This window comes from Odocoileus virginianus, chromosome 14 (genome assembly GCF_023699985.2).
Source record: "Odocoileus virginianus isolate 20LAN1187 ecotype Illinois chromosome 14, Ovbor_1.2, whole genome shotgun sequence".
Lineage (NCBI taxonomy): Eukaryota > Metazoa > Chordata > Mammalia > Artiodactyla > Cervidae > Odocoileus > Odocoileus virginianus.
In genome coordinates, this window is record NC_069687.1 from 9,377,484 (window position 1) to 9,393,531 (window position 16,048).

General features: G+C 42.1%; 1 protein-coding gene across 8 annotated transcripts in view; it reads right to left on the reverse strand.

Moving 5' to 3' along the window:
* Positions 1-16,048, reverse strand: part of CTNND2 (catenin delta 2) — a 1,048,486-nt gene that overhangs the window by 231,165 nt on the left and 801,273 nt on the right. For all 8 annotated transcript variants that reach the window (XM_070476489.1, XM_070476490.1, XM_070476493.1 and 5 more), the window contains one exon: positions 9,224-9,437. In XM_070476489.1, the coding sequence (XP_070332590.1) occupies positions 9,224-9,437 (214 nt within the window). The remainder of the gene's footprint in view (positions 1-9,223; positions 9,438-16,048) is intronic.

Consider the following 16,048-nt stretch of genomic DNA (forward strand, 5'->3'; position numbering starts at 1 on the left):
TCTAGGACTGATATTTTCATAATTTCATCTCCTGAGCAGAAGTGTTTAAGGAACTTGTACTTGTGCGCTCAGTCATGTCTGACTCTCTGCAACCCCCTGGACTGTAGCCCACCAGGCTCCTCTGTCCATGGGATTCTCCAGGCAAGAATACTGGAGTGGGTTGCCATTTCCTTCTCCATAGGATCTTCCTGACCCAGGGATCGAATCAGTATCTCCTGTGTCTCCTGCATTGCAGGCAGATCCTTTACTACTGAGTCACTGGGGAAGCCCTTTATGGAACTTAAAAGACAGTTAACCAATAAAGAGGAGGTTATAGGATCTAGTGAATAGAACTTGCAACCCAAGACAGCTATACAGCAGATCTAGAGAGCAATTAACCAAATCTGTGCAAAAGACAAAAGATTCTGATAGGGGGATCCTTAGAAAACCAAGGAATTAAGAATGACTGAAATCATGGACAAAGCTCAGTTGGTGGGCATTGTCGCTGCTGGAGGATCCACCCAGATATGATGCTAGAAATGTACCTCACTGACAAGGATCATCACTTTGAACCCATGGGGAAAGAAATGTGATTGCAGGTACCACACGTGTTGCTCACAAGGCAAAGGCTGATATCTGGCTTTCAACTTTTTGAGTCAAGCTATAGAACACTTTGGAAGACCTACTACATTTATGGAATAGAGTGTAACTGTGTTCAGTCTTGGCAATAAAGTGAAGTATGGGGTTCCCAGGTAGTGTCAGTAGTAAAGAACCATCCTGCTAGTGCAGGAGACATAAGAGACAGGGGTTTGATCCCTGGGCTGGAAAGATGCCCTGGAGAAGGAAATGGCAACCCACTCCAGTATTCTTGCCTGAAGAATCCAATGGACAGAAGAGCCTGGTGGGCTACAGTCCACGGGCTCACAAAGAGTCACACAGCACTGAAGCGACTTAGGTCAGGCAGGAAGGATGATGACAAAGGCTGTGAAAGGGAAGGGTGAAGACAAAGGAATACTGATAGCCTCTCTCACCAACGGAGTGATAAGAGATAGTGTCTATGTTAGATTGAGAGAAACAGAGGTTTGCTTTCGAAGTTACTGAGTCAATCTGGAGAGGAACCAAGGATAATGTCACCGTGTTAGAAAGAAGGAGAAGCAGCCATGAGTGGTGAAAATGCAAAAACGTCTCCTTCCATTATGATAGAAAGTCAGTATAAAAAGCCTATGATAATTTGTTTAGATTGAGACAAACATATTATCTAAAGACACAGGATAACAATAAGAAAGCTAAAAAATGCAAAAGGAAGCAAGAATTAAGGCTTAATGCTTCTGAGGGAACTAGGAGGAAGATAGATAAGGTTGAGGACTGTTGCTTTCATTATAAACATTTTTATATTATTTTATTTTTTGACCATGTCTATTACTTCAATTTAAAAATTAAAATACAATGCATTTACTCAATTACCCTTGCCACATCTAATTCTTTATATGTAGTTGTTTTACGAAGATGCCTCAGGATTTATTTCCCTGGTGGTTCAGTGGCTAAGACTCTGTGCCCCCTGTGTAGGGGACCCAGGTTTGATCTCTGGTCAGAGAAATAGATCCTGCATGCTAGAACTAAGTGTTTGCATGCTGGAACTAAAGATTCCCCATGCAGCAACAAAGATGGAAGATCCCATGTGCTGAAACTAAGACTCAGCATAGCCAAATAAAAAAAAATTTTTTATAAAAAGAAGATTCATTAAGAAATCAGGGCAATAGAGTCTTATTTATTTAAAACACAGCAATCCTTTTAAGTAAGCCTACATGGTCCTGTATTTATTTGCATTGCTTTATCTACCTGACCTACAAGTATCTGTTCGTATTTGTGAATAGATGAACAGCCTTGAGGTGGGTCTGCATTAGTTTCCTGGGGCTGCCATCACAAAGTACCATAGACTGAGTGGTTTAAATAACAGAAACGTATTGACTAATGATCTCAGAGGCTAGAAGTTCAAGATCAAGGTGTCAGCAGCATTGGTTCCTTCTGAGGCGTTGAAGGAGAATCTGGTTCATGCCTCTCTCCTGGCTTCTGGTGGTTTGCTGGCCATTTTTGGTGTTCCTTGGCTCATAGAAGTATCAACCCAGTCTCTGCCTTCATCTTCACAAGACATTCTCCCTGTGTGTGTCTATGTCCAAATTTCCTTTTTCCATAAAGACATCAGCTGTATCAGATTAGGGACCCATCTTACTTTAGCATCCTAACATAACTAATTACATCTGAGTCACAATTTGAGGGTCTATGGGTTAGGACCTCAACATATAAATTTTGAGGGCATATAACTGAACTTTGGAGCCTTTTGGAGACTGACTGAATTAAATCAACTGATCTAATGCTAGTAAGTAGTTAAACTGAAGCCTGTCACCTTAATTAAAAGGAAAGACTACTTCGATTACACGAAGCATAAAATGAAAAAATACACTCTGCTCTTGGAGAAGTAGAACTCCTAAGGACATTTGCTTTCATCTGAAATAAAACTTATTTATTTTTATGGTTTAATAAAGACTGCTTTATTAAGATTTGTAAAGCATTCTGAAATCTTTAGTTGGGCCTTTCAAAATTTAGGTTGATTATTTCCATCTTTAGAGAGAGAAAAAATTGTATTAGTCAAGCCTAAAGGACATGCAACACTTCTAATAAAGTTTATTTGCTTTGGAACATTTCAAGTAATGGCTAGCATATAACTGCTTCAACTGGCTTTAAATAAAATTCTGATCATCATCTCATAGTAATTATTGCACGGAAAGAAAATTATTTATTGCAAGGTCTAACAGGCAGTGGCAAAATATACTCTGCTGTGAAGACATACTGTAGTACCAACAGGCAGCTCTTTTTTTTATTTTTTTAAGCTTGCAAGGTTATGGGTTGAATATAAATGCATGTAACTACCTCAATTTTTAACATTTTATTATTGTTCAAACAGTTTGCCAAGGAATACTCAGTAAATAATTTAAAGCTCTGCACGATCATTTTTTTCCTTTTATCTTTCATTGTTTATAATTTGGTGCTCTCAATCCATCTGGATATAGACCCTAAGTCTGATTTACAAACATGCTTTATTTATTTATTTTTTAATCACTAAAATTGTTCTTTCTAATATTTGTTTACAAAACATCCTAGTTTGTAAATATCTAGAGAGGAATTCAAAGCGTATGTCACCCTCGCTTCCCTTTTTTTTCAATACACATCTGTTTTCACCAATTCACTAACAGGAGAAAGGGAAATACAATGGAAAAAATTCTGTGTGCTAGAGGGGCCTGGAATGTCCTTGCTTCTTGCTGAACAATTAAGTTGGTTGAAGGATTACAAAAGAAGTAAAGAGACAGTTGTTACATTTGAATTAGGTTTTTTTTTTTGATTCATGCATGAGTGTCCAGGGGGTTCCCAGGCAGCTCGGTGGTAAAGAATCTGCCAGCTAAAGCAGAAGGTGTAAGAGACATGGGTTCAATCCCTGGGTCGGAAAGATCTCCTGGAAGAGGAAATGGCAATCCACTCCAGTATTTTTCCCTAAAAAAGTTCATGGACTGAGGAGCCTGGAGGGTTACAGTCCAGTTGGGGTCACAGAGAGTTGGGCACGACTGAGGACACATGGACACGCACACACACACACACAAGTATCTAACCTCATTCCAAAAAGGTTTTGTGAAGGGTCCTTGTGACAATGGAAATGAAATGATCCTTTTCACTTATTACTCTCTACTCCACTCTTCCAGCCGTCATTATTTTTTCTGCTTGTCTAGTTAAGTTTCTAAAACATCAACACATTCGCCAGGGACATCTCTTTTAGAGTCAGCAGCCAGCGATGCAAGAGTGTTACAATTGACAACAGGGCCCCCAACCATCACAGAGGCCACCAGCAGAAGCTGGGCGTGGTGGGTCCGCTGACTGCCAAGCCTGTGTGTGCAGATATCCAAGGCTTAGCACACACCCAACACCCGCAGAAATCCAAATGCATTTGAGAAATGAGTGACTAAGGAGTGAGTGAAGGGCCTGGACTCACCCAGAAAAGCTTATTGGAGTAAAAAGCTCATCAAACTTGGGCAAAGATGGACACTGATCAGGACCCTGTGGGGCTTTTGGGCACAGATGCCTTTCTGTGTCTGGCATTCCTTGTTTGTAGGAAACAGACTCCAGCCTCCATGACCTTCCTGAGTCTCCAAGGGCAGACTCAAACAATTGCTAATCAGGGAAGGGAGGGGATCAGAGATAAGAGAGGGGAAGCCAAGAAAGAATAGTGCAGCCTTGGGGCAGGGTCCTCCTTCCACCTCAAGGGATGCACAGAACAGTATCTTCTGAGCTCTTTGGAGAACCAGTCAGTCAGTTCAGTCACTCAGTCGTGTCTGACTCTTTGCGACCCCATGAACCACAGCACGCCAGGCCTCCCTGTCCATCACCACTCCGGGAGTTTACTCAAACTCATGTCCACTGAGTCGGTGATGCCATCCAACCATCTCATCCTCCGTCGTCCCCTTCTCCTCCTGCCCTCAACCTTTCCCAGCATCAGGGTCTTTTCAAATGAGTCTGTTCTTCGCAATAGGTGGCCAAAATATTGGAGTTTTCAGCTTCAGCATCAGTTCTTCCAATGAACACCCAGGCCTGATCTCCTTTAGGATGGACTGGCTGGATCTCCTTGCAGTCCAAGGGACTCTCAAGAGTCTTCTCCAACACCACAGTTCAAAAGCATCAATTCTTCTGTGCTCAACTTTTTTTATAGTCCAATGTGCACATCCATACATGACTACTGGAAAAACCACAGCCTTGACTAGACGGACCTTTGTTGGCAAAGTAATGTCTCTGCTTTTTAATATGCTGTCTGGGTCTCAGCTTTTATTCCAAGGAGCAAGCATCTTTTAATTTCATGGCTGCAGTCACCATGTGCAGTGATTTTGGAGCCCTCCCCAAAAAAAGTCTGTCACTGTTTCCCCATCTATTTGCCATGAAGAACTAAATCCCCAATAAATGATAGATGTCAGCATTCTTTATTCCAGAGAAGACCACCTGAAGCCAACTGAAGGAATCAGAGAAGCTCATTAAGAGAACACCTGTCTCTAAAGAAGTGCACACACCCAAATCTTAACAGCAACTTTGCCCTTGAACATACGCTATAAAACTCATGGAATCCTTCCAGGTTAGGCCACAGAATTTTTGAGGGTAGGAGCCCTCTTTGTCCCCCTTTGCCTGGCAAACCTATAGTGCTCTTCTTTTCTATCTCACCCAAAACTCTGTGTCTGACGTTCTATTCAACAACAGTGCACAGAGGCCGGGTCCAGACTCTCAGAAGGCAGAATAACACATAAGAGAAACGAGGGTTGGATGATCCTGAAGTTAAACTGGGTTGTTGTTGTTCAGTCACTAAGTCGTGTCCGACTCTTTGCAACCCCACGGATTGTAGCACGCCAGGCTTCCCTGTCCTTCGCTATCTCCCAGGGTTTGCTCAAATGCATGTCTATAGCGTCAGTGATGCCATTCAACCATCTCATCCTCTGTCCCTCCCTTCTCCTCCTGCCCTCAATCTTTCCCAGCATCAGGGTCTTTTCCAATGAGTCAGCTCTCTGCAGGAGGCCTACTAAAATCCCAGATTTGCAGAGCTCTGCAGGAGCAGACAGAACCCTAGCTTTCATAGCTCACTTTGGCAACTGACCGTGGCTGGTGCTGAAGAGGAACGTGAGTCTCTAAGCCTCTTGGAGCGGAATTTATTTGCCTTATTTGATTTTGCTTCAGGCAGTGAAGTTCGCTTCGGCCTGATCTGCATCTGGATGCTCTGTCTAAACGGAGCTCAAGGAGTCTTGCAGGCCTGCAGGCGCCCTCAGGTGTCTGCCAGCGTGGACATTTAGAAGGCTCTGTCACCACAGACTGGGTGCGGTGGCAATTCCTTCCATGTGGGGTGCTCTCCTAGATGTTTCTCTCAAGTGGTAACTTGGCCAAGTGTTTCTTGTTTTTCAGTAGTATCCACCATAGCAGCTCCAGAAACCGGGAGCTTCAGCAAGTCTACATATTTCAACAACATATTTTTCTTTGAAAACAGTGAAACTCAAGCCTGAAGTTCAGCCAGGTACAATAAGGCCCTGACTCTGGAAACATGTGAGTGCGTGCTAAGTCACTTCAGTTGTGTCCAACTCTATGCGACCCCATGACTATTATGTAGCCTGTGAGGTTCCTCTGTCCATGGGATTCTCCAGACAAGAATACTGGAGTGGGTTGCCTTCCCTTTTCCAAGGGATCTTCCTGACCAGGGATCAAACATGCGTCTCTTATGTCTCCTGCACTGGCAGCCGGGTTCTTTAACACCAGCACCACCTGGGAAGCTGGCCTCTGGGAAGACAGAGAACATCTATTCTAGAAGCAACCATTGCCATCCTGAATCCATTTGGCTCTAATGCTTGGACAGTGTCATGGCAGAAGACAGCACTTCTTCCAGGAGACAGTCTGGGCCACCAGCTCATGCTGCTGAAGAAACAGTGGGTTATGATATGACAGTGGGTGCAAACTCCTATTCTTCTCAAAAAGGGGCAGAATAGGGCATCTGTTCTCTCTGTGTAACACACGCACCATCTTTCTTACAGCCAAAACTTCACCAGGAGGGGAAACGTGCTGGCACTCTGAAGAATTTTTCTGCCTTGATGTTTACAAATGGAGCTCACATAGCAACTCTGGATGTTGCTCAGGGGCACACAATGGGTGACATCCAGCATCTTCAGAAGCAGTGCTGGACTCAGGAGTAGCCAGCCGTCATGTCCTGCATGGCGGCTTCAAGCATCCCAAGGAGCACAGGGCGTGCTGTGGTGGACGGTCTCATGGGACCGCACATGGCTGCGTATCCTTTCTGATTGAAGCCATCAGTCACTTCACCCTTCTCCATGAAGCTGAGTTTCTTTGGCAATGAGCAAAGCCACCACAGAGAGTGCTTCTAGATAAGGGATTTGTGTTGGAGCAAATTCAAATTTTAGTTAAATCCAATTCTTTCCAAATCATGAACTGAAAGCACAGGTACACAGGAGGGTGCTCCTTTGGTTGCGTTGGCCTCATACATCCACTGGGCTTCCCAGGTGGTGCTAGTGGCAAAGAACCTGCCTGCCAGTCCAGGAGATGTAAGAGACACAAGTTCTATCCTTGGGTCAGGAAGATCCCCTGGAGGAGGGCATGGCAACCCACTCCAGTGTTCTTGCCTGGAGAATCCCATGGACAGAGGAGCCTGGCGGGCTACAGTCCATGGGGTCACAAAGGGTTGGACAGGACTGAAGCAACTTAGCAGCAACATAAATCCATTAGCTTGGTCTTAAGGCACAGAGGCATCCACATTGAGTTCTTTCTCTTACAGGCATTTCCAGCTGAAACACAATTCATGACAATAAGGGCAGGTGGGATTTCCCTGGTGGTCCAGTGGCTAAGACTCTGCCCTCCCAATGCAGGGAATGCAAGTTCAATCTGTGGTCAGAGAACTGGATCCCACATGCTGCAGCTAAAGACACCCAGGCCACAGCAAAGACTTGACACAGTCAAATAAGTAAATTTCTTTTTTAAAGAAAACAAATCCAAGTGTTAATAACTATAACGGTTGTATTTTTAGTTTTTAATCCACCCCAAACTATCGTACACATCATAATATGTGCAACAGGAGTTTGTCCTTTCCTGATCACGTGACCCCATGTTAGTTCAGTGTGAAAGGGTACTATCATAACACAACAGCCCTTCACAACATTTTTTCCCCCCACAAAGACAATCTTCCACTTAGAGAAAGACAAAAGAAAAGGGAAAGAAAAAACAAGGAAAAAAATATGACAGTCTAGTTCTAATTTAACTGAGAACATAAAGTAGATGTGCCCATGATGTTAAAGGATGCTAAGTTAAAGACAATATGCTGAAGCTGGGAGTCTTGACCCAAGAATGAACAAATATTTATGAGTCTAGCTTTGGTAATGTATTTTCTTAAATGAGCAAGTGCACATATGCTTATGAGCATAGTTTCAGGAAAATTTTAGCATCAAGACAGAAGGTCAGTGAAACTGTGGGTACTTAAAAGATCCTTTTTTGAGAATCAATCTTGCAATCCACCTGACAAATACCTGCTTGAAGGAGTAAAAATGTGTGCATAATATGTGCAACAGGAGTTTGTCCTTCCCCAACCATGTCACCCCATGTTAGCTCAGTGTGAAACACTACTATTATAACATGACAACCCTTCACAACACTTTTTTTCCCCCCCAAAGACAATCTACCACTTAGATAAAGAACAATCCAAAGAAAAGGAAACAAAACATGAAGCAAAAGTGAAATATCCCAAAGAACAGCAATAGCAGTACACATACTGCATACATAACCTATATACACTATATACCAGGTAGGCCAAAAAGTTTGTTCAAGTTTTTCTGTAACATCTTACAGAATATACATAAAACTCAATATATAAAAACCTGGAAGAACTTTTTTGGCCAACCCAGTATAATGAGAAGAATGATGTGAAATTCCATACTGAGGTCGCCAATATCCTTAGTCCTCTCAACAAGTAAAACTTCACATTTAAAAGTGAGAGGCAATAGTAAACGACTAATGTTTCCTATGTCCATATGTATTCCACGAAGGTATGTGTTAAAGGCTTTACATAATCTTGGATTAATCCCATGGCTTTATGAGGTAGTATAGTTATCATAATTGTGTTCATTTCTTGAAACTCAAAAGTCCTATGCTCATGGATAAGGCTTTTTCTCATGATCACTTTAGAAAGAAAACTGCTTAACCTGTAATATTATGTAAATGGGGGCTTTTACTAAGCATCAATATTTTAGTCAAGAAATTAACTGCTAAGGACAATAAGCTTTCTGCTGCTAAGCACAGTATTATCTACCTTATTACCAATAACTCAATGCCTTGGCCTTTCACCACTTATGATTAATGTCATTCTAATGATGATTCAGGGGTATGTTAAGATGTCAATACTTAACCAAGTGACAAAGACTGAAAGGCAGTCAAAAAATCTTAGGAGGGTCATGTTTATTGGGTGCTAATTATTTAACATGACGCATCTACTAGCATGACATCTGATACCCTTTTACTTAAGTCTGTTATTTGCAAACATGCAAATATTTATTCCCAGGATGGCTGGTGTGATTAGCCCTTGGACAGGCTGGGACCATAACACTTGGCTACCGTGCAGGATGATGGGAAATTCATCGTGAGCGTCAGCCACGCTGTTACTAAGAATTCTGACCTGTGACCAGCTCCCGGATCTCCAAGTCGGTAGTCTTGCGGAGCAGCCTCACCAGGGCTGGAATCCCACCACAGTTCTTCAGGGCGATTTTGTTGTCATCATTGGCCTTCCCGTACACCAGGTTTCTCAAGGCGCCACAGGCACTACGGTGGACTTCAGTCATCCGATGGTCCAGCAAGTCCACCAGGAGCTGGATGCCCCCTTGTCTCCTTATCTGGAGAAGCGAAGGAGAGAGGAAGGTTTTACTACTTAAACCCCATGGGTTTTTCATATGAGGTCATTGCTACAATTCACTGCACTGAACAGAAGGCCTTTTACAAAGTGAAAAGAAAACAGATTATTCTTCTCTTTAGATTCTATTGCTTTTACTTATTTTCATACCCTCCTGATAAAAATTCAAATGCATTTCCTTTCAAGTCATAGAATTTTGAAAGGATTATTTTAACCTCCTAATGGGTATTCTCTCTATAAAAATATGCTACATACTCAGGGCATGAAGCAGACAGACGGGCAAAAGGATCTCACTCCTAAGACTGATGAAACGTAACCACTGTCTTAAAGGGCTGCAGGACTGAAGTACCAATGTGAAAATTATGTGGAACAGGGAGATGCTCCCAACCTTTCCAAGGAACCAGAAGCCAAATGAGAAGGCAGAAGTCATACAAGGCTATTCATCTGAGAAGACCTGGAAAATAAGGACGCCACTCACAATGACACTTGGTCTACACACTAGGACCAAAGTATGTTCTGCTAAACTTAGGCATTTGACTAATAATAATAATAAAAAAAAACATTTAATCTGGGTGGTTTTCTAATCAAAGAAAATGTTTTAATGAGTAAATGAAGAAAAAACTTTGCAATATGTTCCTAGACAGGTCTTCTCTTGGCTGCTGCTGCTAAGTCTCTAAGTGGCTGAGTCATGTTCAACTCTTTGCGACCCCATAGACTGCAGCCCGCCAGGCTCCTCTGTCCATGGGGTTCTCCAGGCAAGAATACTGCAGCGGGTTGCCATTCCCTCCTCCAGGGGATCTTCCCAACCCAGGGCCTGAACTTACATCTTTTATGTCTCCTGCATTGTCAGGCGGGTTCTTTACCACTATCGCTTCCTGGGAAGCCCCTTGTCTAATTTCTAGACCCGTTTTAAAATCTGAACTGCAAACAAAGTGTCTAGTTAACATACGGACCATTTCATGGAGTTTTCATTGGCAGAGCTGTATTTGAATATTGCTGCATTTGGAAAAAGGATACATACAACTCACTTAAATTCTTTTCTTTTATAACTTCAGTATCCCTTAGGGGTCGAAGAGTTCTAAGTTGGCATGAATGAATATAATCTGGCACCATCCCTATTTGGCTTTCTTTCTTTTTTTAATTTTTGGCTGCACCAAGCAGCATGTGGGGGGGCCTTAGTTTCCTGACCAGCGAGCAAACTCATGTCCCCTGCAGTGGAAGCATGGAGTCTTAGCCGCTGGACCAGCATGGAACTCCTCCTACTTAGCTTCCTGATTATAAAAAACTCATTCATCCCACAGATGAGCAGGGACACAGGGCTAGGTCCCTGGGACTCGTTCAAAGCTTCTCAAATGCCACGTTGTCTACAAGGCTACTCCAACCACACTATTTAAAATTTCCATCTGAACCACACACGTCCCTAACCTAGCAGGCTTTATTCACCTTAATCTATTACAGAATCTTTCATAGTCCTGCTGGGCCCTAACTTCTTTATTATGTTTCTTGTGATTGTCTGCCTTCTGCGAGAATGTACATTCTTGGAAGGCAAGTCTCTTTGCTTTGTTCATTGATAGATCCCCATCCCTAGGCCAAGTGCAATGCCAGGCACATAATAGAAGCTTGATAAGTATCTGAATAAATGGCGGGGGGAGCATGTATTACTTGTTACAGCAGCATTTCTTTGTCAGGTGAGCTGATATCAGCTTTTAAAGAGGGAATAATATTCTTCCTTGAAGGAAAAAAAAAAAAAAAAACAAACTTGTGAACATCTCAGAATGTCTCCAAGGGGCCAATGCATCTCTTTTGAAACCAGTTTACAAAAAATGAAGGCATGCATCTCACACACAAGGTGGACCATCTCATGATTCAGAATATGCCTGGAGGAGTTATTTTTATCCATTTATCCAAATGAAAACAGAGAAAGGTGAAATCCTCCCAGAATCCATGGACTCAAAGTTCCTAATTCAGAAAACACAAGTGTGGGAATTACACCGCCAGTGAGATCAGGACCAAGGACAGAGGAGACGACCACACAATTGCCACCCTCCCCCGCCCCCCTGCCTCTGCCGCATAGGGGTCAGGGTTGCAGAGATAGGTACTTATGTCCCTGAGGTGCCCTACAGTCTGCGGCGGTGCCAGCATGGGGAGAAGTGGCTAAAAGGATCACTGGGTCAATCAGAAAAAACTAAGAAAGGTTCAAAAAACAACTTTCCCCAACTTACAGTTTTACCCTGGTCCTGCTTGGCTTTCCATTCATCTGATAAATATTTATAGATTTCAAGAGAGATGAAATCTATCACTATATACCTGTGTCCCATACATACATCTGAGCTTTAAAACACCCATTTATTCACATTTGTATGAAAAGGTTAAACTACGAATGTCATTTTATTGATATGTGTGTCTTTGAATGTGTGTACTTTACAAATTATCTAGGTTTAACTATTTTAATAATGATTAAGCTATTGTAAAAGAGATAATAGAGCCATTCATACAATTCATTGATTGCTTAAGCATAAAGCAAACAGTATAGTAAACCTATCTCTCTCTCTACCTTAGCTAGCCTGTATGTCATAGTTAAGATTCCTTATTTCCCATTCATATAACTTCATGAATTAAGCTATTAAAATATTATTCCAAAGATTTAAAAGGGAAAATGAATTCAAAGTGAGGGCAATACCAATTCTTAATGGTATCATGAGACAATGATGTTTTCAGTGTGACCCTAATTAATGCCATATATCCAAATGTATAATGGTATCTTCAATTTTATTTTAATCTATTTAGACCAACACAAGTAAGATGATAAACTTTTTCATTTGCTCTTATTTTGAGGGTCATTGGATCATCAACACTAAAAAAAAAACAAAAAACAAAACCCAACTTTTCTCAGGGTTGAATATTATCTAATAAGAGAGAGCCCTACTTCAGTTTTCTGAAGCCAAACATCAGTCAGAGTTGACGTTCACACATGTGAAATGTGATGGTACTTGGTTCTGTCTCCCCCCCATATGCACTCCACTCCCAGCAGGACCAGAAAAGGAGCCACGGGGCAGACTTTCAATTTTCTTGCAGGGCCTTCATTCCCTGCAGGACCTCTGGGTGGGGTGGACAGGTCTGCATGCCGTCTTCTTCACTTCCCTTCTGCTTTTCTCCTGGGTCCTCCCTCCCCTCCACTTGTCCTGGCATCCAGTTTTTCTTCTTGTTTCCAACCTTAAACTCTCATAAGGCTCCAAATAAACCCACTGCAAACATTAAGACAGTACAACTCTTTTCAAAAGATGATCAGGGGAAAGTCTCTTCTTTGAAAAGGCACCTTTATCTCCTTTCTCACTAAATGGCCAGCAATCTATTTTTCTTTAATTCTCCCCATCAACCAACCAGGTGAGGCCCTGGTTTGGGTCCACACAGTATCATTTGAGACCAATGTATCCTTTCTTCTTCTTCCCTTCATCATTATGCAGAATTTTTCACAAGTCAAATCTTAAAGAGAATCCAGGTTTAATATGATTGAAACAAAGTTAACAAAATACTACATAATATTATATCCCATATGCATGATATATAAGAATATCAAATCCACTAGAAGGATGCCAGTCATATGGTAGTGAGCCAAAAAATATTTATCAGATGAATGAAAGAATGCTACAGTGCTTATCATATATTGGTTTCCTTTTCTTTTTAAAAATATAATTTTAGAAAGATGGTATATCTTTAAAGCAGTTTTATGTTCACAACACAATCTGGCAGAAAGAACAGAGGTTTCCCATATACCACTGTCCTTACACAGGCACAGCCTCCTCCATTATCACCATCCCCACAAGAGATGTACATCTGTTAAAGCCTGTGAACCTACACTGACACACCATTATCACCCGAAGTACGCAGTTTACATTAGGGTTCACTCTTGGGTGTTGTATAGGTCTTGACAAAAGTATAACAACATGTGTCTACCAATTACAGTATCACATAGAATAATTTCACTGCCCTAAAAGTCCTCTTTGCTCTGCCTGCTCATCCCTACTCCCATCACCCCTCCTCCCTGGAGAAATCGCTGATCTTTTTATGGTGTCCATGGTTTTGCCTTTTCCAGAATGTCGTAGAGTGGGGATCATCCAGTAAATAGCCTTTTTTCAGCTTGGCTTCTTTCACCCAGTCCATCATTTAAGATTCCTCCATGTCTTTTCATAGCTTGACAGCTCATTACTTTTTAGTAAAGAATAGTATTTTACCGTCTAGATGTAACGTATTGATCTACTCACCTAGTAAAAGACACGTTGGTTGCTTCTGAGTTTTGGCAATTAGGAAGAAAGTTGCTGTAAAAGCTGCTATCTATGTGTGAATTTCTGCGTGGACATAAATTTTCAACTTCTCTGGGTAAATACCAAGGACAGCTGTTGCTAGGTTGTACAGTGAGAAGATGTTTAGTTTTGTAAGAAACCACCGAATGGTCTTCCAAAGCGTCTGTATCATTCTGCATTTGAATGAGAGTTCCTGTTGCTCCACACACTCACCATCACTTGGAGCTGTCAGTGTTCTGCATTTTGGCCACTCTGTCAGTACTAGACTGCGCATGCATGTTTAGTTGCTCGGTCGTATCCTGATTCTTTGCAACCCATGGACTGTAGCCAGCCAGGCTCCTCTCTCCAAGGGATTCTCCAGGCAAGAATACTAGAGTGGGTTGCCCTGCCCTCCTCCAGGGGGTCTTCCTGACCCACGGATCCAATCCACATGCCCTGCGCCTCTCCTGCACTGGCAGGCAGGTTTTTTACTGCTGAGCCCCCAGGAAGCCCCTGCAAGACCGCAGTGGTGTCTTAATGTTGTGCTTCTTTCTCTTTTCATTCTGTGTGATTCCAATTTATTTACATTAATACAAACTATTAAAACAAAAAAATCTATCAATAATGAAATACATATAGGTCAACAATAGCTTGAATTGGGTCTGGACTGAACAAGTCTCACATTTCCCACTTTTCCTGAACTTGACAGGAAATGACTGGGAAGTGCTTTTCATATACAACCTAATTAGACAATGTTAAATTTGTTTTACCTTTGATACACAGTCCACTTTAGTTCCTATGTCAATCACTCACATTTATTTTTCTGCTTAGCTGTGACCAGGAATTTAGATGGGGAGAGCAGTGTATAAGAAGTAAGGAAGATGGAAGCTGATGAACCCTATACACAGAGGAAATAAAAATGAATTAATCAATCAAACGAAGCAAAACTATACCCTGCTGTCTGTCATTTTAGGTTGTTTACAAAGAGAACCTTCTTAAGCCTAATGTAGATAGTCTCTTGGGGATGAAAACTGGGATGCATGTGCAAAGAATCAGTAAAAGTTCACTCAGTTTGCACGAGGGAAGTATGAAAAGAGCTTATACACTTTTGCCATACAATCCACTGTTTAAAGAGGTTTTGAACTTAACTCGGGGCCTACAATTATCTAAACATCATCCAGGAGTCAGATGTGGTTTTCTTCCTTGCTCTTCCAAGATGAGGCAGAATATATACAACCCTTTTAATTCAGGAAACAAATGGTTGGGCAATTAAATTAAATACAAGGAAAATGCAAGCAACACAACATCACTCGTTGCAAGAAAAATGAGGCCTCACCATTTAATGGATCTAGTACTCTGAGCATTATCTGCATTTATTGAGAATAAACTATTTTTACCAAATGAATTAGCTATTATCATTACACTGGTATCATCATCAATGAATGATTTAGAACACATCCAAGTAAAGCAGCGGTTGTACGTTCATGACAGGCTTCATAGAACTTTAATCATGATGATGATGTATGGGGGGTTGAAAAGTTAACAGGGGACAGAATTCCTCATGGGAGGTACCTGTCTTCATGGAGAAAAAGACTTCTAAAAATTGCTTTCTGAGTTACTTCCCTCTGTGTAACAGGCTGTAGGTTCATTGAACTCACTAGAACGGGATGCATCTAGAGCCTCTTACACAAAGTGAAGTGATTCAGAAAGAAAAAAAAAGTTATCATACTTGTTTTAGATATATACATATATTTCACATATATTACACATACATGGGATATAGAAAAATGGTACTATTTGCAGGGCAAAGACGGAGCCATAGACAAAGAGAACAGACTTCTGGGCACAGCGGGGGAAGCAGAGGGAGGGGCGAGTTGAGAGCATGGCACTGAAATACACACGTTACCGCGTGTAAACAGGACAGTGAATGGGAATTTCCTGTGTGATGCAATGAGCTCAGCCTGGTGAGCCTTGGTGCCTGTGACAACCTAGAGAGGCGGGATGGGGTGGGCGGGGAGGGAGGGTCTAGAGCGAGAGGACGTGTGTATACCTGGCCACTACAAACGGGCACTTGCCAAGAGCATTGCCAGTGACCGAGCAACAGCGACAAGAGCCTCTGTGCGGACTGAACCGCACCCGAGCTGCTCCAGCTGCCGACCTTCGGCACCGGCTGAGGGGCGTCAGGGTGGAGTGAGGCCCTTTGTGCTCCAGGGGATCTGACGGAACAGGTCTTTAGATAGCTGGATATTTTCGGGAACTGATTTCAGGATCCCAATCCCTGCATCTCTTCCTATCTAGAAAAGCACGAAATCCC